Source organism: Amblyomma mixtum, chromosome 4 (assembly GCF_055824585.1).
Source record: "Amblyomma mixtum isolate Tamu chromosome 4, ASM5582458v1, whole genome shotgun sequence".
NCBI classification, from domain to species: Eukaryota; Metazoa; Arthropoda; class Arachnida; order Ixodida; family Ixodidae; genus Amblyomma; species Amblyomma mixtum.
Genome location: NC_143015.1, coordinates 81,542,206 through 81,563,568, shown reverse-complemented (window position 1 = coordinate 81,563,568; position 21,363 = coordinate 81,542,206). Strand labels below are relative to the sequence as shown.

The window sequence follows — 21,363 nt, the reverse complement described above, 5'->3', positions numbered from 1 at the left end:
TACTAGTTAGCAGGTCTTAGCAATATTCTAAAGTACTGCATCGCTGAAAAAGCTGCGCCGAACAAGACGCACGTCTAACTTAAAATGAATAGGCTTAAACATTTCCTAGTCTAAGGGGAAACACTGTATCTTGTCGTTCTTTTGCGAAAGCAGCCTTGGACTTGTAAACAGGCGCATACCAGCTATTCAGCTTGGAAAAGCAAAAGATAGCAGCCTACATCTCTCGCATACTCCGTAAACAACGTTTCTACCTGTGCAGCTAGGTGACTTCTATGCACTCCTAAGCAAAACCGCAGTTTATCATCGTCGGCAGGAGGAACGTTCGACGTATCAGGGCTATCTCGGAGAATGCTTGCTTTTTTTTTTTTGCGACATGATCAGGTTTTGTGAGTTTTGACTTCGGGTTTAGAAACGTCAGCAGTCTGGCACTCTATCTTTGACCATCCAGTGATTACAGTTCTTGCCCACGCCTGTAGACGTGTTTATAAGCTCCGAAATGACCCTTGCTTCAGCATATGGTGCAGTGCAAACTTCCAGGCTTAATGGCGTCGTTTCTAAGATCATGTTGCCACACCGACCAGTACAATATCGTAGATCCAAAGAAGTTCAATGATTTGCAATCATATACCGAAAAGGAAGATGGAAGTGCACTGTATAGGATGACCTTTCTTGAAACGCCGAGGGAAGATCACCTACATCTGGACATAGGATGTGGTCCTGGAACTTTTACGAAAAACCATCTCGTTCCTAGATCATTTCCGTGCAAGAGGATCGTGGCCGTTGACAGGTCCCCTAGCATGATTGAATTCGCAAGAAAGAACTCAACCCATGACAGCCTAACATTTGACATTTTCGACTTCTGCGGCGAGGACGCTGGAGTCCTGCTAGCCAAATACGGTCATTTCGATCGCATCTACTCCTTCGTCTCATTTCACTATGTGAATGACGAAATGAAAGCTTTTGAAGATGTCGCGAAGTTGCTGAGGCCCGAATCCGGAGAGTGTCTTATATCTTGCACCGCCTCAACTGCTATATTTGATGCCTGGCTTGATCTGTTTTTGACGGAACGCTGGCGGGAGGTTATTCCTGTAAGTACATGATTTTTTTTCCTAACATTATTCATCCAGTATTTCAGAAAACTTCGCTTACAGTATATTTATAGCGGCAGCTTTTATTAGAGCGTTGCTAAATTTCGCACCTTCGTAGTAGTCTTCGGCGCCTGCAGAGGCACCTGCCGCCTGCCTTAGTTGGTAGGTGGCAAAATGGTGAAAATAATTCCACTCTACTTTTCAGACACAATAAGGGCTTTATATAGGAGAGAAAGAGGTGGTGCCCCCTTCCAGCATTGGCTAGGGGAGCTTGAAGTTTCGAAACCCAAGCGTGGCCCTACCCGGTGCCTGCCTTCTTCTTTTACTGTGAAAATACTCATTCGCGCACCAACACCAATCAAGAATCTTCTCATCTTTTGAACTTGCTGAGGACCGACTAAAGTTAAATATGTGAGCCTGCAGGTAGAAATAGGCGTGCTATTTAAGATTTCGCTTCAGGTAGCCAAGCGTGCTCGATGATTTTGCAGTTGTATTTTTTAATGTTTCGCCTGAGAAAGATGTGAAGCCAGGTGAAGGCCTATATATTTACAAGATGTGGCGGGGGGGGGGGGGGGGTGGAGCAGAATAATCTTAAGGAAACAACTGAATAGCGAATTTGAATGCTTCCGGCTAACTGACATTATTTTAGATTATTTTACACAAGAGACATTTACTATAACGCGTGCCAATCAAGTTTTATTCTTTAGTTTCTGGTGAAAATCTATGAAACTTCTTTTTAGTTTTTCTGTGCTATGAATTGTCTAGATTATAGTTCTCCTTTGCGCAGCCGCTTTTAGAAATGTTATCCTTTACAATGTATTATACATGTAATGCCCACATGCTGTGGTCTCACACAGAGACTGGCAGTATTTGAAATAAATAAATAAAATTACGCATTCAAGGCCGTGCTGAAGAGTTGCATTGTCAGTTGTTGAGCGGATTTTATGTTAAATTATGGAGTCATCAGCTAACAGTCGGACTGATGATGTAATACTATATGACAAGTCATTAATCTAAACTGAAAGAAAAATAAAAGGCAGAAAAGACTTCTCTTAATAAAGCCAGAAATAGAAAACCATGAACTGTTTCCGAATAGATATAAAGTTTTGAATACGAGAGATAGTCAGTCTAATTAAGAACTGACAGTTTAGCTAAGCCGACAATGGTCGACAAGATCAAAAACTCTAGAAAAATCAATAGTAATGCCGTCAGTCTGGTAGTTGTCGATATTCTTAAACAGGTCACTTGTAATTCAAATTAGTTGCGTGTCAGAGGAAAACCGTTTTCTGAATGTTCGTTATATGTACACCACTCTATCCCGCAGCTTAGGCTTAAAAATTAAAAACATGGCGGCGCGTTCGGAGATATTTGGGGGGCTACACTGAGGACTGCACTGGTCTAGCAAACTACTCAGTATGAACAGTCAAGCTGACGTTCATTTCACAATGAATAAGGCAGCTCCGTAAAATTTACAAAAGGGTACTTGTCTGGGCTAGTCAGTACATTTTGCAGGATGAAACACAGCGTAAAATAGACAGGATTAAAGAAGCGGACAGACACAAGCGCTGCTGTCTAAAGGACTAAGGCTGTGTAAAATTCACGTTGCCTCGGGCACAACTTGGTGCATTGTTCGCATTTCCCCAGAGCCGTGTGCTTCACGAATTATGAAGGCGCATTAGTTCGCAAGGAGTGCCAGGATATTCATATCTAACGAGAGAAGCATTTTTTGTTAAAAGCTCTTCTACTTAATCGCTCATCTCCTGCTGAAAGTAAGTTTGACGACTTCTGCCCAATCATTGCTAGTTTTACGAACACTTGCTAAGAAGATTCCTTCACCAATGGCAAGCATTGTACATTCCTTTCCCAGACATTTCTTCAATTGCGGAGCAAGGAAGTTCAGACAGCTGTCCTCCATATGTCTTTAACATGCTGTGAACGCAGTATAATAGCAGAATTTCACGACAAAATTGAAGTCGAATAAAACCTGAAGGCCTGTATGTGCCTCTGCCTCCATTCATTATGTCCAGGGTGGCGTATTGTTGCAGTAATTTTTTAAACTGTGTTTGCTGAGGAATTTGCTCCGAATTTTGTTGACCTTTTTCTACACTTTAATTGCAATATCAAATTCCAAATGTGCACCCTCAAATAAAAAACTGTCAATGTTTTGTTATTCGCGGTGAAAACATAGCGCGCAAACCAAGGCGGGACGGCACAGCATAGAAGAAGACAAGCGCCTTTTGTCATTTTTTCTCTGACGTCCCGCCTTCTATTGGGCGTAGTCTCTATGTTGACTGTTAATCCCCAACCAGCCCAAAACTATTCCTGTCCTAATATGTTCAGGTTTTAACCTTTCGAAGCTTCTATGGAATACTAAATACTTTTTCACCTCTCCGTGAGCGATTTTTCATTACGTGTTGATTGAACAAAACATATTTTTTGTGAATCAAGTCTCAAGCTTGCTCAAGAAGATAAAATTATTAGTGAGGGGCTAAGATAACGTACTATATCCTCCATGTCGATGGCTTCGCTGACAGCCCTTAACTGGACTGAAAAGCGGCGAGCAAACAGTATTGTTGAGGTATAACCGATCAAGCGCCTGATCTGCGTCTCCACAGGGAGCGTTTTACAAGGGCACGTCATTGGAAAATAGCTAGAAGGTGCATGAGCAGTGAAAGACTGCTGAAAATGGAGCGACTAATTAGTCAGTACTGTAGCGTTGTTGGCGTTACGCCTGCTGGGCCTAAGAAGAGTTAAATGAGCGCGACGCAAATCCCCTCGATTTTCACTAGCTCCAACACCTGCAGGCGCTACGATTAGACAAGACTACTCGCTACAGTGAAGGAAAAAACACCATGCGGTGCCGCACTTCTTCCACTGCTTCGAAAAACAGCTGCCGTCAGCCGCTTGCTTCGCGGTGAACGCGACCACATATCCTGAACGATTACAGGCCTGTTTTATCGCTGATAACAGCTCCTTGCGCAAGCGATCTCGGCGTAGCCGAGTTGGCTGATAACGCTTCACACGTGGCTTCAAGAGAGCACGGAATTCAATGTAAGTGCTGGCAGGCGGAATGGTTTCTCATCTCAGCACGATGTTGGTCAAGGCACTGCGACTGGTGCGGCAAACTTCACCGCACGTTGTCTGGCTGAACCACAATGTCAGTCTTACAGAGTGTGAACAAGTGGCTCGCGGAGGGTTTGGACTGTGAGCATAGTGTACAGAGTCGATCACACTTGTTTAGTGTGCTAGGACGGTGTGCTGCGAAGCAAATGAACTGAAATGTTTTCGCAGCTGCTTTGCTAGCGGTAAAACGCTGGTGCCTCTGCATTCACGTCAATATTCAGCTGCTCTTCAGCGCAGGCATCATCAATGAAAGCCAATACCTGCATCATAATTTCTCTTCATTGCCACGAACGGCACCTTTCCAACGCTCCAGACAAGTGTGATAGACTCTGTACACAGGAGGGACCTTGCAAGAAGATGTGGTTCATATTCGTATTTTGCCCCGCCGCGGTGGCTCAGTGGTTACAGCGCTCGGCTGCTGACCCGAGAGACGCGGGTTCGATCCCGGCCGCGGCGACTGAATATCGATGAAGGCGAAATTCCACAGGCCCGTGTGCTGTGCGATGTCAGTGCACGTTAAAGAACCCCAGGTGATCGAAATTTCTTGAGCCCTTCACTACGGCGTCCCTCATAGCCTGAGTTGCTTTGGGACGTTAAACCCCAACAAAAAAAAAAACAAAACTTATTCGTATTTTAGAGGGCGTCATTACGAGTGTTCTTGTATAAGAGATGGAATGGTTGAGATATGGACGCGCCAGAGTTGTAATAATGTTGAGGAGGTAAAGGCTCACGAAAATATATCCTTTAGAGATAGCCGTAAAGGTTTCCCGCTGAGTATTTAAATCTTCCTGCATGCGATAACCAGGGAGATAAATTAGGAAGCAGGTATCATCGGATATTGCAGATCCTGGTATCGAACTAAAACGAGTCACTCGCAATGCAGGAATACTGGACTGCTTCCAGAAAACGCAATGATATAGCAAATAAGATCACAGCTATTGAAACGCTTCCTACAGTACCTTGTTTTGCACATGAGAAAGCTATAATTATCAATGCGAGAAGTTTTCGTGCTGAATGTTGCTTTATTCCTTTCCAGGACCCGAGGTTGCTCTTCTCCAAGCAATTTAGCTTTCAATTCAAGAAGAGCAAGGCCCAAGTCGAGTCGGATGTCAGGCTTATGGTCTCGGAAGCTGGTCTGAAATGCATTTCACTCGACGTCTACGAAACTGAATGGCCATTCCCTGATGTCTCCGCATGTGCAAGTAATGACTGAGCAGTTAAACCCTAGTAAACTAGAAATTGTACGTACTCTTTCCGAGAAAGTTTTACGTGGCGACAAGTACAGTTAGTGGCTTAACATTTTTCGTATTTTTTAACGCGTTCTTTCGTAAGGTACGCCCCGGTCAAAATTATACAGCCCAAAGGATCTACTTGTGATACGCACAGCATACCTCGATATGCATCTTCATTGACAGCAACCTCTCGAAAGAGGAAAGGTTTTGTGTCCTCAATCCTCCCAAGGTTTGGACTACTTGGTGTGCTAGGGAGCCACGCTAAACAGCTTGGAAACAACCACCTTGAGCTGTATACTTTTGATGGTGGCTGTACGTATTAGGGTTGCGTCGCTTAAATGGATATAAAAGACGCGAGCGTATTCTTTAGAGTCCACTTTTTGTTGTTTTCGTGCCTTCTGTGGTGCGTTGCGTTCTGTATGCAATGTAAATCGTATTGGCCTTTCTTATTTCATTTCCTTTCAAGGTCTAAGCTTGTCGAGTCAGGCCATCAAGACTCTATTCACTCGTGCACCCCAAGCGGTTGAACTTTTTTTTTTATGTATAGAAAGACGCCTCACGCCTACATAAATTCACTTACTGAATAAAGCATAAATGCGATCATGTTTTCGTTTTGCCTTCTCTTCTAATCATTCTGACAGTTGAATTTTAAAATTGCCATCTCGTTTTGCGTATACTAAATTTTATGCTCGCGCTGGGGTGTGCTATTTTCATTCTCTGCCGGACCACATTTTTCCCATATAGAAAGTGATGACGAGCCGCAGAGGTTCCTACACGCTTGCAAAAAACCGCCTACATCTTTCTTTGTTGGCGGTGCAGTATAGACAAAGTTATATAGTTGAAAAAACTCAACAAGGAACGCATACCAGAAAGGAAACTGCGAGCAAAGCACATAACTTGTGGATAGTAACTACCGCTTTCATGCAGGGCATAAGGTTCTTCAACGAGGGCGTCTTCAAAATAACAACATGAAAAGTTTATTCACAATGTTCATTTAAAGACCACAAGAGCCATTACAATGCGTATTGTTATTAATGTTACGGGGCGTGTCCAGAAAGAAAAGATAAAAAGGCCAGCACTGCGGTAGGATTTTTTTTTATCCATAAACCTTTACCTCAGTAGTTATCACTGAAAATTTCTTGAATTTATAGCTATTTGCTGCCATTTAAAAACAAATTTTCAGTTTCAGACTCAGGTTTTGAATGCCGCACTCATAATAGTCTCCCGTCTACCGTGCAAACTATGTCATCACTCTTCGTGTACTCTCTATCGCCGTATTCCTCCGCAGCGAGATGTTTCTTCAGATGTAAAAAGGCGTGAAGATAACTTGGCGCCAGGTCCTGGAAATACGTTATATACTGAAAGTATTCCTCATTAATCCGGCGAGAAGCGAGGCGTTGGCGGCACGAGCCTATGCGCTGTCATCAAGCCGGCGTTCGATACTTAATCGCAGTTCCTTCAGTTTGCTTTGAATGCACTCCCGTAAATTTCTAAGGTTTCTCAGTGTGCAAAGTACGTAATAATTGTTCCTAGAGAAATGAAGTTCCAGTTCATAAATATGCCTCATCGTCAATCGCTTGTTCGAACAAAGTCCGTTTTCAGTTCTGCGAACAAGGCTATCACTGACAACATATGGTGTCACACTAATGTTTTAGTCATGAGCATTGGCTCGGGACTTCGCGAATTCACTGCACCATTTCAGCGTGCTCCTTACATTCTTAACATAATCAGAAACAGCACAGATAAGGCTGTGGATTGCTGCTAGTGGTACGTGTCTGGTATGCATGCAGAGAACTGATCATGGATTGTACCTCACTCTTGGCGGGAGTCGGGATTAGAGCAGATATTTGTATTGTGTGCAACTCTGGTGTAACACTGTAAATAAGAGGGAAAGGGGAGGTAAATGTTCAAAGTATACGGTAGTGCTCTAAATATTCGACGAGTTTTAACTTACCGCGTGATGCGCTGTTTATTCTTAATTTCCCTACACGCCTCGCAATAAACGATCGCTCTCTGTTCATTTTCGTAACGTGTGTTTTCACTCGTATCTGTTGCTCTGTTGTAGTGCCTTTGTATAAAATCATTTACCTAAAAAGCACAAGAAACTGCTTATCAGTGCTCTTTTGAGACGCAATCGGTGAAGACGCAGTCGATGCAGAAGGAAGTCTATGATTTTCGCTGACTTTCATTGGCGCGTGAAATAAACATATGCAGCATCGTACAAAGTCTATAATATATGAGGGCAGTATTTTCGGGCAATCAGAAGCGTAAGGTAGCCGCCGCGGTTGCTCAGTGGTTATGGTGCTTGGGTGCTGACCCGAAATATTCGGGTTTGATCCCGGCCGCGGCGGTCGAATTTCGATGGAGGCGAAATTCTAGAGGCCCGTCTACTCTGCGATTCCTGAGCATCTACTACTAATCCCTCAAAAGTAATTGTGTGGCATAAATTTATTATATGCTGTGGTAGCTTTCGGAGCCACTTATGTTTTACCAAGCATTCTCAATTGTGCTGACTCAACCGCTTAGGTTATTCGCGAACTTCGGAGCCACTTATGTTTTACCAAGCATTCTCAATTGTGCTGACTCAACCGCTCATATTATTCGCGAATTTTTGTTCACGTGTAGCGCAAGGCGAAAAATTGTTGCGAAATAATTGAATTGGAGAATTGGCAACATTTTTCGCCTCGACAAACTTTCGCCGAGGCGCAGACATATGCCATCTCTAAATTTATGGTTGTTTCTTGCCTTCCAGATGCCATGTTTGAAGCATTCAACTTTCGCAATTACGTTTCCCAGATCGACACCGAAGACTTCAAAGCTGACGTGGCAAGAGCCTTTAAAGGAAGTTCCGCCGAAGAAAATCGAGAGTTTTCTATGAGGAGTGTCATATACTGCGTTCACGCTCAATCAGCACGCTTACCTATGAACAAGTATTAGACTTGAAAAAAAAAAGCAGATTATACTGGAGGTAATTATGATTACCTGCATTCGTCTTTTTCTTTGCACTGTGTTTGTTATTTCGGATTGAACGATTTTCATGCCATTTGGTGCATTACTGAAGTGTGTTTTAAATGTGCTCTTGACGGATCGTTCCGCCAATCTGAATTAGTCGGGGATCGTTGAAACTTCGGTCCTGTCGACTCGTTAATAGTCGACCTCTCTCTGCAAGCTACACAAGCTTTATGCATAGGCGCCTATGTGTCGTTAGCTACTCCGAACACTGTAGCGATAGCGCATAATGAGCGAGGAGTAAATAAATCCGGCAGTTATGAGTAGAGCCTTGGGGCTCATATTGCTTAGCATAAAAAAAAAGTATTGTCGCAACGAATGCAGCAATGAACAAAATTCATCGAAGCATACTTCCACACAGTGTTGCGCGACCAAGGTCGTGGAAAAATATTGCTTATAGGTGTCTCCCACACGAATGAAAAGGGTCACTTCACGCAGGTTTTTTGTTCGCAGCAGAATGACGAAAAACCACAAATGTTACAGAAATTTGTGGCAATTTAAAATCTTAAACGGATAATTCACCCCAGAAAAGACTAAACTGCAAAGTGTCTGTGAGGGCTGTATAGATTTCTTTTGTAGCCGTAAGTTTTCCCTTGGATGGATGCTAATGTGTAACTACTTCCTTATTACCCAAACAATCAACCCATCATATTCATTTGTAACATTTTTCTTCCACGTGGTGCTTACAGATACAGATGACCACAACTCCTTTCCCACTTTACATCAACGCGGCAGCTCGTGATGTTTGCTCGTGTGAGTTCTCAACGTCGGCTTCGCCTATTTAGTCGGTGACAAAATTCTAGGAGCACGTATAATATTATTACAGGCGTTAACTCGGCAGCAGAAGCGACAGCCGCAGTCGTTGAGCGCACAAAAACCAGTCCCCCCCCAGCACTGGCTGCAACGTATTCGCCGTCATCGACAGCCCCGCGGCAGTACAACGTCCTTATCGCCTCGCTACTGCCTCCTGGAACACCAACACCTTCCGCCCGCGAGAGAAACATAGTCCTTCTGTGCTCTAAGCTGGGATTTTCGAATAGTCGGCCTTAAGACAAGCGACGTCCACAAGCTCCGTGAATGGTGGCGAGAGAGGAGACTTGAGGTGCATTGACGTGATTCCGTAGGTCACGTTGCTCATGCCTGAAGACGCGGGGAAGACCCATTTTACGAGGCAGTAGCTTCTCACACATGCCCACAAGGCGCGCCGGGAGCCAGAGGAGGACTAGGTAGAGAGAAGGATAATCGGTGTAAAGGTGGTGATTGGTTTGGTTTTGGTTTGGTTTATGGGGTTTAACGTCCCAAAGCGACTCAGGCTATGAGAGGCGCCGTAGTGGAGGGCTCCGGAAATTTCGACCACCCGTGGTTCTTTAACGTGCACTGACATCGCACAGTACACGGGCCTCTAGAATTTCTCCTCCAAAGAAATTCTAGCCGCCGCGGCCGGGATCGAACCCGCGTCTTTTGGGTCAGCAGCCGAGCATCATAACCGCTGAGCCACCGCGGCGGCGTAAAGGTGGTGAAGGCTGAAATTGGGTCGGAGCAGTAGACGAGCGAGATGTACAAACAGGGGGTCTTGCGCAAATAGAAGCAAGCCACATTTGCTACCACTAGCTGCAACCTTCTTGTCGACATCGAGAGCCCCGCGACTGTACGGCGCTGCCATTGTCTCACTACAGCGTACTTTATCTGTAATGTCATCAGGCTGTATTTAGAAAAGTCTAGTAGTCGCAATAAAGAACCGCAAGGTGGCATCACCGTGGTAAATAATATAAAATAAAAAAGTTTGACTGAAATTTTTCTAGTTAGCAGGAAAAGAAGCATATTTAATTGAAGCCTATGTATCGATAAATATTCAGAACGAAAATGTCTAGGTTATGACTTTTTGTTAAATATTTATGTAACCTTATTATAACGTATCCCACTCTGTTTTGCACTACATGTGATGTTCTGCTACCGAAATTTAGGTTGTGGATTTACCCTGTCCATTGCGGTTGCATGTCCATCAAGCTCAAGCGAAGAACTCGTGTAGTACAGTGATAATCAACATTGAGAAGCCTCATGCGGTCGAAAAAAAATCTTGAGCCTTGAATTTTTTGCAGCCGAGACTTGGACGGGCCGATTGAGCAGTCTTGAATCAGTCTAAGCCATGAATTTTAGAACGATGCGTAGACGCTGCAGGTGCATACTGATATGTTTTTGGAACTGTGGTAATGCCTGCATTTTTTACGTAGGCACTGCCATATGCGCATCGTCGTGCCGAGCCTTGGCGCGGTCTTGAACTGTGATGGTTCGCAGACGAGCAAGACGACGGGCTTCCTCAGCGCGGCAGAGGTGTTGCGAGAGGGGGATGTCCTCATGTGCGGAGAATGGTAGAATAGTGTCCATGAAGGTCCGCGGGAGGCGTGCGTAGAGCAGGAAGAAAGGGGAGAATCCTGCGACCTCGTGTTTCGCTGTGTTGTAGGCGTACGTAACAAATGCCAGCACGGCGTCCCATTTCTTATGGTCTGATGCTACGTACATGGACATCATGTTGATCAGAGTCCGGTTGATGCGCTCTGTCACCCCATTCGTCTGGGTATGGTAGGGCGTAGAATGGCGGTATTCGGAGCCGCACAGCCGGAGTAGTTCTTCTACAACGTCGGCAGTGAACTGCCGGTCGCGGCCACTGATGACTACACGAGGCGCCCCGTGGCGAAGAACGACGTGGGAAAGCGAAAATTCTGACACGTCTGCTGCTTTGGTGGAAACAAGCGCAGCAGTTTCCACATACCGGATCAAGTAGGCCACGGCTACGATAATCCAGCGCTGGCCTGCAGACGACTTCGGAAACGGGCCGAGCAAGTCCATTCCGATTTTCTAAAAAGGTGAGCTCGGTGGCCTTACCAGTTGCAAAAGACCGACCGGTGGTGTGTTGCACCGCTTCAGCCATAGGCAGGGAGTACAGCTTGCTAAGTAGTGCTGTGTCGTTGTGTACATTCTTAGCCAGCAAAAACGTTGTCGGGTTCGAGCAAGGGTGCGAGCAAATACCAGGTGACCGGAGGTGATGTCATCATGCATGGCATGTAAGACGGCACCCCGAAGAGAAGCCGGGACAACTAGCAGCAGAAAGACACCGTCAGCTGAGTAGTTCTTTTTATAAAGTAGGCCGTCCCAGATAACGAAGGGTGTAGTAGTTACAGCCATGTGAGTCTTGTCAAAGAGTGCAGTAAAAGCTGGATCTTGGCGTTGTTCTTGTTGGAACGTGACACGGTCCAGAAATGTCTCGATCAAAGAGGCTAGGCAGTCGTCCAGGTCGTCTTCACTGACTGCCGTTGAAGGAAGAGAGAAACGCGATAAACAGTCAGCGTCAGCGTGGCGACGACCGCTCTTATAGGACACAGAAAAGTCGTATTCTTGAAGACGTAAGGCCCAACGAGCTAATCGAGCAGAAGGTTCGCGTAGGCCAACGAGCCAACATAGGGAGTGATGGTAAGTGATCACGTTGAAGTGGTGTCCGTAGAGGTAGGTTAGAAACTTTTAGACAGCGAAAACGACGACGAGACATTCCATTTCTGTGGCTGTATAATTGCGTTCGGCTTTCGTTAAAGTGCGGCTGGGGTAAGCAACAGCTTGTTGGGCGTCATTCAGAAGCTGGACGAGAACCACGCCGACGCCCACGCCGCTAGCGTCGGTGTGGACTTCCGTAGGAGCCGCGAGATCGAAATGACGCAAAACAGGGCCAGAAGTTAGCACGAGCTTCAAATGATGACGCACATTCTGGGGACCACACAAACTGAGCGTCTTTGTGCAGGAGGCAAGTTAGCGGATGGGCAATTTGGGCGAATCTTTGGATAAATTGACGAAAATACGAGCATAGGCCCAAAAATCTCCTTAAAATGCTTTACATTTTGAGGTTCTGGAAAGTCAGGCACAGCAGCACTCTTTTGCGGGTCCGGCCGAATCCCGTTCTGGTCGACGAAGAATCTCAGCCCCAGGGTTTGTCGCTCGCCTAGTGACACTTTTTAGAATTTAAAATTAGTCCAACTTGTTGAATGCAGTCCAGCACGTGTCCAAGACGTTTGTTATGCTCCCGAAATGTCGTCCTATAAATGGTGACGTCGTCCAGGTAACACATGCATACCTCCCACTTTAGGCCACGCAAGATTGGGTCCATAAATTTCTCGAACGTCGCTGGGTCATTGCACTATCCAAAGGGCATCAGATTGAATTCGTAGAGTCCGTAGAGTCGCAAATGCGTAGAGTCACAAATGCTGTCTTCTCCCGGTCCGCCGGAGGCATCGGTATCTGCCAATAGCCAGATCGCAAATACACCGACGAGAAATAGGATGCGGATTGTAGGCAGACCACGTCGTCATCGATGCACGGCAGAGGGTAGACGTCTTCTTTGTGATGTCATTTAGACGACGATACTCAACACAAACCCTCCATGAATTGTATTTTTTTCCACACCAAGATGACAGCGGCAGCCCAAGGGCTTGCTGACTCCTGGGTAACACCTATCTCCAGCATGTCTAGGACTTGCTCGTTGATTACCCGCCGCTCCGCTGGGGACACACGATATGGCTTCTGCCTGATAGGGGCTGCGTCACCGGTGTTTATCTTACGGTGCATACGCCATGCCGGCGGAGCACGCAAATCGGCTTTGTGAGCAAAATCGAACACGGATGCGTAGTGAGTCAGGACTTCATTTCAGGTACGCTGCTCCGACGTAAAGAGAGATTTGTTGATTATGCAGTTAATATCGGCGCGACAGTCGTGTTCTGTCCTCTGGCGCGGGAGAGGAGACACGGACCGAATATCCAGGGTTTCATAGTCGCCAAACGTCGCCAACTTGAGGCCGGAAGGTATACAAACGCGCTCCGACCAAATATTCACTGTCCACACGTGGGGGCAACCATCGACGGCCTCAACAACCGCACGGGGTACTAGGAGATTTTTCTTGACGGCGTTGTTAAGGTTGGGTTCAACGAGCACACGACGGATGCCTGATCAATCGGCAGAGCAGCGTACAGGCACTAACATTGACGCCTGAGCAGGTAACAGTAAATCTTTGGCGACACACAATACGCCATTAACAGGGGCGGCTGAATCTTCAACTAAAGCAGACAGAATATTCCTCCGAAGAGTAATTTCGCCAGCGGTGCAGTCGAGCGTCGCTCCACACTCACGCAGATAGTCAATACCGAGAATAACGTCATGCGTGGCTCGTTCCAAAACCGTGAACTCGACGCTAAACGCTTCTCCAGTGATGGCGACCGGCACACAGCAGAGTCCCACAGGTCGCAAATGTTTGCCCCTCCCCCCCCCCCCCCCCCCTTCGCGAAAACTGGCGCTGCGCTGCAAAGCAAACATAACCGTTGGCCCCAGTTGGGTTTCAAAACACAAACTCATTACAGACACTGCGGCACCGGTGTCCACTAAAGCCAGAGTATTTACACTATTTACACTAACTGGCACTTTGTTTTTCAACATCACAGTAGAAGGAGGAATTGGAGCAGATGAACGTTCTGCGACCTCACCCCCATCAGCCGCTCCCGCTAGTTTCTCGGCGGCGGCGAAGAAGAGCGCTGGCGTGGATATGGAGACCGGCCCCGTCGCTGTGGTGGTGGAGTGAAGCTATGGTCAGAAGTGGCAGAGTCACTCCGGAAGGCGCCAGAGCGAAGTTAGGGGGGAGCAGGTTGAATCCATGCAGCATTTCTCCGGACAATGGTCGACTGATGCCACACGGGGTTGTCACGGAAACTGACCGGTTGATTCCACGCAGTGTTCTCCGAAACTGGTCGAAGATCGGGTCCAGGAGCGTGAAGGCTGTGATCGCTGGCGTTGGCAAAACCTTGTGATGTGTCCGCGGCGGCCGCAATGATAGCAAGTCGGCGACTCACGAAAACCGTAGGTATCGACGGGAGCGGGCGGTGCTCGGGAGATGGAGGCACCTGCAGGAGGCACGTTGGGCCGAGGTGAGATCCAAGTGTATGGGGGCTCGGAGACACGATCGTAACTATGGGTGCACCGCTGATGTTCGGGAGGCCAGGTCCCCGAGGCGTAGGGATCGGAAGGCGGTGGTTGGACTGCGCATATGTGGTAGACAGGTGGTGGTGGTGCGCCTCGCCTTGTAACTGCTTGCTCAACTCGTCGGCGACAATTCTGCGGACGAGCATGGAAAAATCGTCATGGGTAGAATAGTCTACGCTAGCCACAGTGGAAAAATTATCAAGGCGCCGAAACTTCGGTGCAATTCGCCGCATTTTCAACGCCGCGAACGTGCAGCAATGCTGAATAACGTCAGACGTGCTGGTGAGGGTGTCCTTGGTGATCAGAAAATTATACATGTCTTCAGCAATTCCTTTCAAATTGTGACCAACCTTGTCCTCTTCGGTCATGCGTCTGTTCACAATCCGGCAGAGCCGCAAGACTTCCTTGATGTATGTCGTGCAGGTTTCTCCAGGCAACTGTGCTAGTTGAGATAGGGTGTGCTCTTCCTTGCGTTTCATTGTAGGGGAGTCGCCGAAGCACTTTGAGATCTCCTGCACGAACTTAGCCCACATGGAGAAGGATTCTTCGTGGAACTGGAACCACAGTAGTGCGGTACCGGTGAGAAAATAAACCACGCTGTCGCCCTGCATTGTTAGGTCCCAGCTGTTGTACTTGCTGACCCGTTGGTAGTGTTTGAGCCAATCTTCAACGTCCTCATCCACGCCGCCGGAAAACGTTCTATGTTTACGCTGAGGAGGCCAGGAATTGGTCGGTGCTTGGTGTTCACGGCCTGCGTTCGAAGCAGTACCAGCCGTACCCGAAGAAGGACCGCGTTCATCTTGGCTCGTCATGTCGGGTTGATCAGGGGTAGCCCAGCCAAGCGTTTGCTCCGTCGAGGTTCTGCAGGGTCCAGAACGATTACCCCGCACCTCCACCAAGTTATGACGAAGGGAATGGGCTTATTTACAGGGGGGACGAGAATATGAGAGCGAACGGTGAAACGGTGAACGGCCATTGTCGAGCCAGTCCCAGCCTGGAGTACGCGCCTTCGTCGTCCTCTTCTCATCCGCTGCGCCCTTCGTCTTTGTTCTTCACTTGCTTCTCAGCGCGGCCCGGCGTAAGTTGCGTAGCGACTCTGCATAAGTTTCGTAACAACATGTACTTCGCATCATTTTTCACAAGAGCCGCGTGCCGAATCGTCTACTAGATTTACCTCAAGATGCCGCCCGAAGCATAATGCCCGCCGCACCCACTGTATGCGCGCTGCACAGCACCAAATGCGCACAACACTGCACAGCCCACTCCCTGTCTAGAGCCATTGGTGACACATCCTTTCTAAGCCACTCTTGAGGCAAGAAATATTTCGTACTGAAACTTAGCTTGAAGTTTCTGCAAAGGTAATGATAATCAGTTTGGTCGGTATAGTTAGATTCTGAGGTCGCAAGTTTCTGTTGGCTTTCTTGGTGGCTTTCTAGGTTGCCTTTGCTCTGCCCTGCTCTAAAAACTATGGAACACTTTGGCAGCCTAAAGTGAGCCAGGCGAAAGCCTTTGTCGCGCTACTTCGACTGCCAATGACTGCTTATGTTCGTCCTTCCTCTGCTGAGCCGAACCACCTGGCGCGGAACCGCTGCACCGCTTGGGAGCCATCCTCCTCCACTAGCTGGCACAAGCCGAGTGACGACGGAGCAGTGCTCGACGCAGCTTCACCAACAGCTCCACCTGTCGACGAAGATGCCGTCAAGTTTTGGCAGCTGCACTCGTCGATGAGTCACCCCAGGCGCTGGATGTATCGCCGAACGGGCGGACGGGAGAATGAGCCATTAAAGGCTTTCGCCTTAAGAGTGTGGCTTTCTAAAATATATTTAGCTTCCGAGGAGCTCTACAGTGTCGGTGGGGAGGGAACATTGAGTTTCGAGTTGGCGGGTGTACAAGGGCTGCGACCTGCGAACACAAGCAAGGCGTGGGACGTATTTGTGCCCGGAGCTAAATCCTGGTCAGTAATCTTTACTTTCTGTGGCTGGTTATAATGAAACAGATTAAGGGGTAAGGGCAGGCGTAGTATTTCGTGACGATGAAGGCTGATTCAGTATCTATCGCACATTCGCTTTTCCTGCCCTTTGTGAAAATCACTTCCGGGGGAGATTTGTTTAACTAAGTAGACTCCAGACCATGGTGAGCACCCCAGAGGCCTCCGAAGGTCCAGTCGCAAGATGACATCAGTACGTATTCGACCGTTCGTTACCTGTGAGTTGGCGCGGAAGAGCGTTTACTGAAGGTCAAAGAGCCAGAATATTTCTCCAGCGTGGAACGTGTCATTTTTTCTGGAGTACCGTTCGCGACGGGTCGCTGTTTCACGGCGGCTAATTATAGCTTAACATTACTTTTCAATTTCCACGAGCTCTATATCGATAAGGAAGAATTTTCTTGTTAGGGAGTAAAACATTCGAGCCTTTTATAAGGCCGCATAGATATCTGTTCGAAAATTACTTCCCTGGTGGCTGTCGAAACAAACCAAGCAACATGCCTGCTTATAATAAAGGTTACGCATTGGCTGTCTCGGTCCCAGATGCCGCCTGTAGATGGCGTTGCGACACAGTTTTTCGTTGCTCCGGCTCCCGCCGCGTGGAGTATACCACTTTGATCCCGATGGTACACACCCAGAGAACGGCTGGTTCCGTCAATTTCACCTTCAATTTCGGCCAAGGTCAGGCGCCCGCTCGATGCGAACGGCGCAAGAACGAAAGAGCAAGAAAGTGATCGCTAGGGGCAGTGCTCGCGGCCACCGGCCCACGCGCGAGGAAGCAAGAAAACTGTGTGGCCAATGACGCGTCTTTCACGACTGCCGGGGCGAACAGCGCGTCTCGATAGATGGCGCTAGCGGCCGCGCAGCACAGAGGAAAACTGGCGCACCCACGCCAAGCAGCGCGAGCAACAGCGGGCTCGGCGACAGACAGAGCGAAAGTCTACCCACGAAGAAAAAAGAAAAAATCATTGCAAACCAATGCTCTTTACGTTTGACAAACCAAGCAAAACAGAGTTATCATTTCTCAAACGTGATTTAGCTATGTTTAACCACTGTTAATTTCTTCCCTGGGGGTGATTGTTTGCTGGAAAAATGCGCCGTCTTTAAACAGGAAGTGTTCCGGGGCTAAACCACAGCGTTTCGAGAACAAACAGACTTTCCACACAGTCGTGTATAGTGAGGAAAAGATCACAGCAAGCCACCAGAAAAGTAGCGCAATAGCAAAGGGAGGGGGAGAATGAAAAGGCCAAGGAGACGGTAGCTGGTTAAGAGAGAAAGGAGGTTGCATAAGTGGGGATGAGTAGGAAGGTACCTCGGGGCAGGCTAGAGGGGTCCAGCTCAGTTTGCGCCGGCTCATACGCTTCGACTTCCAAAATGCATTTACTGATATCGACCGTGCACAAAAGGGCACCGCAACCACCTGCGCAAAAGTTTTTTTGAATAATTTTCAACCATATCCAGGCACGCAGATGCTAGTACCCTAGACAGAACTAAATTCTTTCTAATGCCGAAGGAGATCATTTATATTTGGAACAGGGTGCGCCCCTAAACGCTAAACGAGAAACTATATCATTAATAACTCGTTTCCATACAAGAGAATCGGTACTATCGGCAGATCACCTGCTTTCATTGAATCGGCAAAAAAACAAAAACAGACGCACTAAAACTAAATGTTTTACTTTTTTAGGAACTGCGGCCGCAGCGTCTTCCGCGTAATAGCCAAATCGAGTTACCTGCATCGCATCTATTCTTTTTTACTTTCTCTAATGTGAAAAAGGAAAGCATAATTTGAGGGGACACTTGAGCTCCGCCTTAAGTGTATGTCGTGATAGCGTATTAGGTTAATTCCCATATATGCAGAAGGGCATTCTCTACTTTACATTCATATGCCCTTGTGAGTGTTTATACCCCTCCTGGCGCAGTAGTGCAGCGGTTAAGCGATGCGCCACCGCCTTGCGATGACATGTACTCCCAGCGGTGGGCCTGTGTGAACCAGATTGCTTAGAGAAACGTAGAGCTAGGTCAGTTGGTTTGTGTTATGCATTGTAAACGGCGCGAAACAGGTTGTTCTTCCTGGGAAAAGTCACGTGACCTTGGCACTACCTGCCTGAGTCATGCTCGTGATTTTGTGCTCAGAACGGCGGCACCGACAACGCTGACATCGGATGTTCCGGAAAACGAGGTCATTAACGCTGTCAATTTAAAGCATTCATGAATGTTGCGCTATACTGGGACCGAAATCAGGAGTTGTCCTAATCTCTGCTATGTCGCGTCATCTATTCGGTGTTCGGCTTTTACCTGACAGAATGCTCGCTGCAGGAGATCATGGTGACTACATACGTATTTTGAAATCTGTAATTTGGCAATAACTGGATGACTTAATAACATTTAATTTTGGTTTTTAGCCATCAACAGGTCTTTGGTGACGGACGGGTGGAAATGATGGGCGTGGGGATAATATTCTCGTTAGAAACATTTGGCTAGCCTGACCAGATCCTGACTGTTCACACAAAGTGTTTGGATAATAGATTGCGCCGTGTTTTCAGAAAAGAAAACTACTAGAATTCTTCAAGGTATACTGCTAACTTCTATCCTGAATTTGCTAACATCGATAAAATTGTCCAGCTAGGTCATGCATACCACTGCCAGTTGTGTAGCTTCATAAACTGAGTAATTTTATTGAAGACAACACAAGGATGCTTATCTGTGCTTATAAAAGGAACGCAGCAGCTGGTCACCTACATGAAAAATCGTCTGTTGTCTTGAGCGGTTTTAAAATAGCGGTCAAAAATGTACACACGGGTGTTTGGGTGTTAATCAAAAAAATTTGGGTCAAGATTATTCAAAAGCTGTCAACTGAAGAGCGCCATAAAGCCGAAGTCATTGCTTTTCACTGGCAGGCCTAATAACAGGAATTAAAATTTGATGCTTTGTATAAATGCCTCTGACGTTGGGCCGTTGAAGGCTGAATTTTTTAGTAAATGTCGAATCATTAATTTCTGCTGTATTTAAGAATACTCCCAGCAATCGGTAACTCCAGCAACTTTGAAAAGTTTTCTTTTTAAATCATTTTATCGTTATTCCATCGTGTCATTTTATAACCTGCCAGGCCTACCCATATGTTCACGAAAGGAAACAGATAGAATTTGTGCGACGAAATGCGCGTTGTTTTCCTCAAGCTGCTCATGAAGTTTGCTACGAAATAAATCTACGACCAATTCTCGGATAGGCGTTTGTAGAGCTTGAAGAGCTAAACTTACTTGCTTAGCACAGAAATAAACGAAAGCTATTACAGCTTTGGTTTAGCAGTGTAGCCTTGCACTCTTCCGTGGAACAAACCTCAGATAGTGCATTCCTCCGCCTTCGTCGCAACTTGCTTCTTACTCTGTTGCCACCCTCTGGGTTCTTCCCGGGGTAGCTACCTTGCGGTTGCGCATTCCTGTGTTCTCGCCATACCCTCCCAAGCAGATAGCACACTTGCACTTCCAACTCTTTCGACCCTCCACACTTAACTCTACCTCCTCTCTCATAAAAGCGGAGAGGAGAATTTTCCTCTCTGCACTTTGCCACGACTAGTTACCTGCCACCCGTGGCAGGTAGCCGTATTCTGTCACTATTCGCAGACAGCGGCTGTTTCAGGAAATTTAATGTTAAGGTGAATATAATATAATCCAATAAATAAATAGATGTTTTATGGCTGACTTCACAGACCGCACGGAAGAAATCAGGCATATTTGGCTAATACAAAGCTAGAACTGCTTTAGCTGTAAATCTAAAAAAAAGTGGGCTCCCCTTAAGGGTATGAGGCAATAGCATTAATTCTTTCTTCCCCATATATACCGAATCGGTCTTTCTCTACTTTACATTCATATATCCCTGGGAGTCCTTATGCCCCTCATGGCGCAGTGGTGCAGCTGTTAAGCGACGCGCTACTGCCCTCTGATGGCAGGTGCTGCAACGAATGGTGCTTGTGCGACACAGGTTGCTCTGCCCGAGCGACCCCTTCTGGCTTATAATGAATTTATCTGCTGCCTGCCATGTTGGGCAGTTCAGTCAAACTCTGATCAGAAAGTTTTGATGATGCCGCTGAGTGGCCTCGTGGGCCCAACTAACTCCTCGGTTTCTTTGCTGGGGATTTTTCATGAATTTTTCGCGGAGACAGAATGTGTGTGTGGGTCAGATTAACTCCGGGCGCTTTCCGCAAAGTCTATGGCGAAGTTCTTTCATTAGAACTTTGCTGCGTATGTGACATTGAAGTATCCAAGTGATATCTACAGAGCATGGCCGCCATTTATTTCTAAAGGAGCTAGCCAGAGCGGTAATTCAGCAGCACGCCATGTAGAGTTGTAGTCCAGCGTTGGCGCATTCGCAGTGTTCAGTGATTCAGGTGGTGACTAAACCTGGTTCCGCCTCCTTGAATCCTGCTATTCTGTGTCCTGGTTCACGCAGTCACGTAAGGCTTTCCCACCATACTGCTGTCGCAGCATTCAGGCGCTGCCCGAAACCGGTTTCAAGCGCATCCTTCGGCACATTTATAGAGCCTTGTGAAAATTCAGCTTGCGTGTAAACAAGCTGACATGACGTAAGGGAACAGTTTTTGTGTTCAATGAAGAGAAGTCACCACCACATTCACTACATCGAAGGAGATTCAGCCAAACAAAGAGCTAAGTTAAGAGGACCTTAACACGAATCAAGAGTGTTAGCCTTCCCATGAAGTGTTAAACAAACCTCCTCCACCACATTGCATTTTTGATAGTAGTCGCCGCAGGCGCGGGGCGCTTGTGACTCCCATCTGCGTCAACGCTAGAACAGGTCGCCATGCCCTGCGTCTGTGTGTACTGCCAGTGTACTCACGTGCAACAGGGAGCCTTCTCATTCGGGGTTCGTAAGTTATCACCGCGAAGAACCTCTCAGT

At 47.0% G+C, this 21,363-nt stretch overlaps 1 protein-coding gene and 1 non-coding gene across 2 annotated transcripts; both read left to right on the top strand.

Annotated features, from left to right (window-relative positions):
* The first annotated feature begins 382 nt into the window (after positions 1 to 382).
* Positions 383 to 8,380, top strand: LOC149347183 (4-vinylphenol methyltransferase 2-like). The gene is made up of 3 exons (XM_089541516.1): positions 383 to 1,088; positions 5,248 to 5,413; positions 8,196 to 8,380. Exons 1-3 carry the CDS (start codon positions 516 to 518, stop codon positions 8,378 to 8,380), a joined length of 924 nt encoding a protein of 307 aa, XP_089397642.1. The 5' UTR covers positions 383 to 515.
* Positions 4,596 to 4,667, top strand: TRNAS-GCU (transfer RNA serine (anticodon GCU)). Its single transcript has one exon. It is a non-coding gene; the product is annotated as a tRNA-Ser (tRNA).
* Positions 8,381 to 21,363: the final 12,983 nt, after the last annotated feature.

What these genes read in the sequence shown, in the direction of transcription:
- LOC149347183 (XM_089541516.1), top strand. Translation starts at nt 516, where the DNA reads ATGGTGCAGTGCAAACTTCCAGGCTTAATGGCGTCGTTTCTAAGATCA. An exon ending in GCTGGCGGGAGGTTATTCCT is followed by an intron (nt 1,089 to 5,247) that starts GTAAGTACATGA and finishes ATTCCTTTCCAG; the next exon opens with GACCCGAGGTTGCTCTTCTC. An exon ending in TGATGTCTCCGCATGTGCAA is followed by an intron (nt 5,414 to 8,195) that starts GTAATGACTGAG and finishes CTTGCCTTCCAG; the next exon opens with ATGCCATGTTTGAAGCATTC.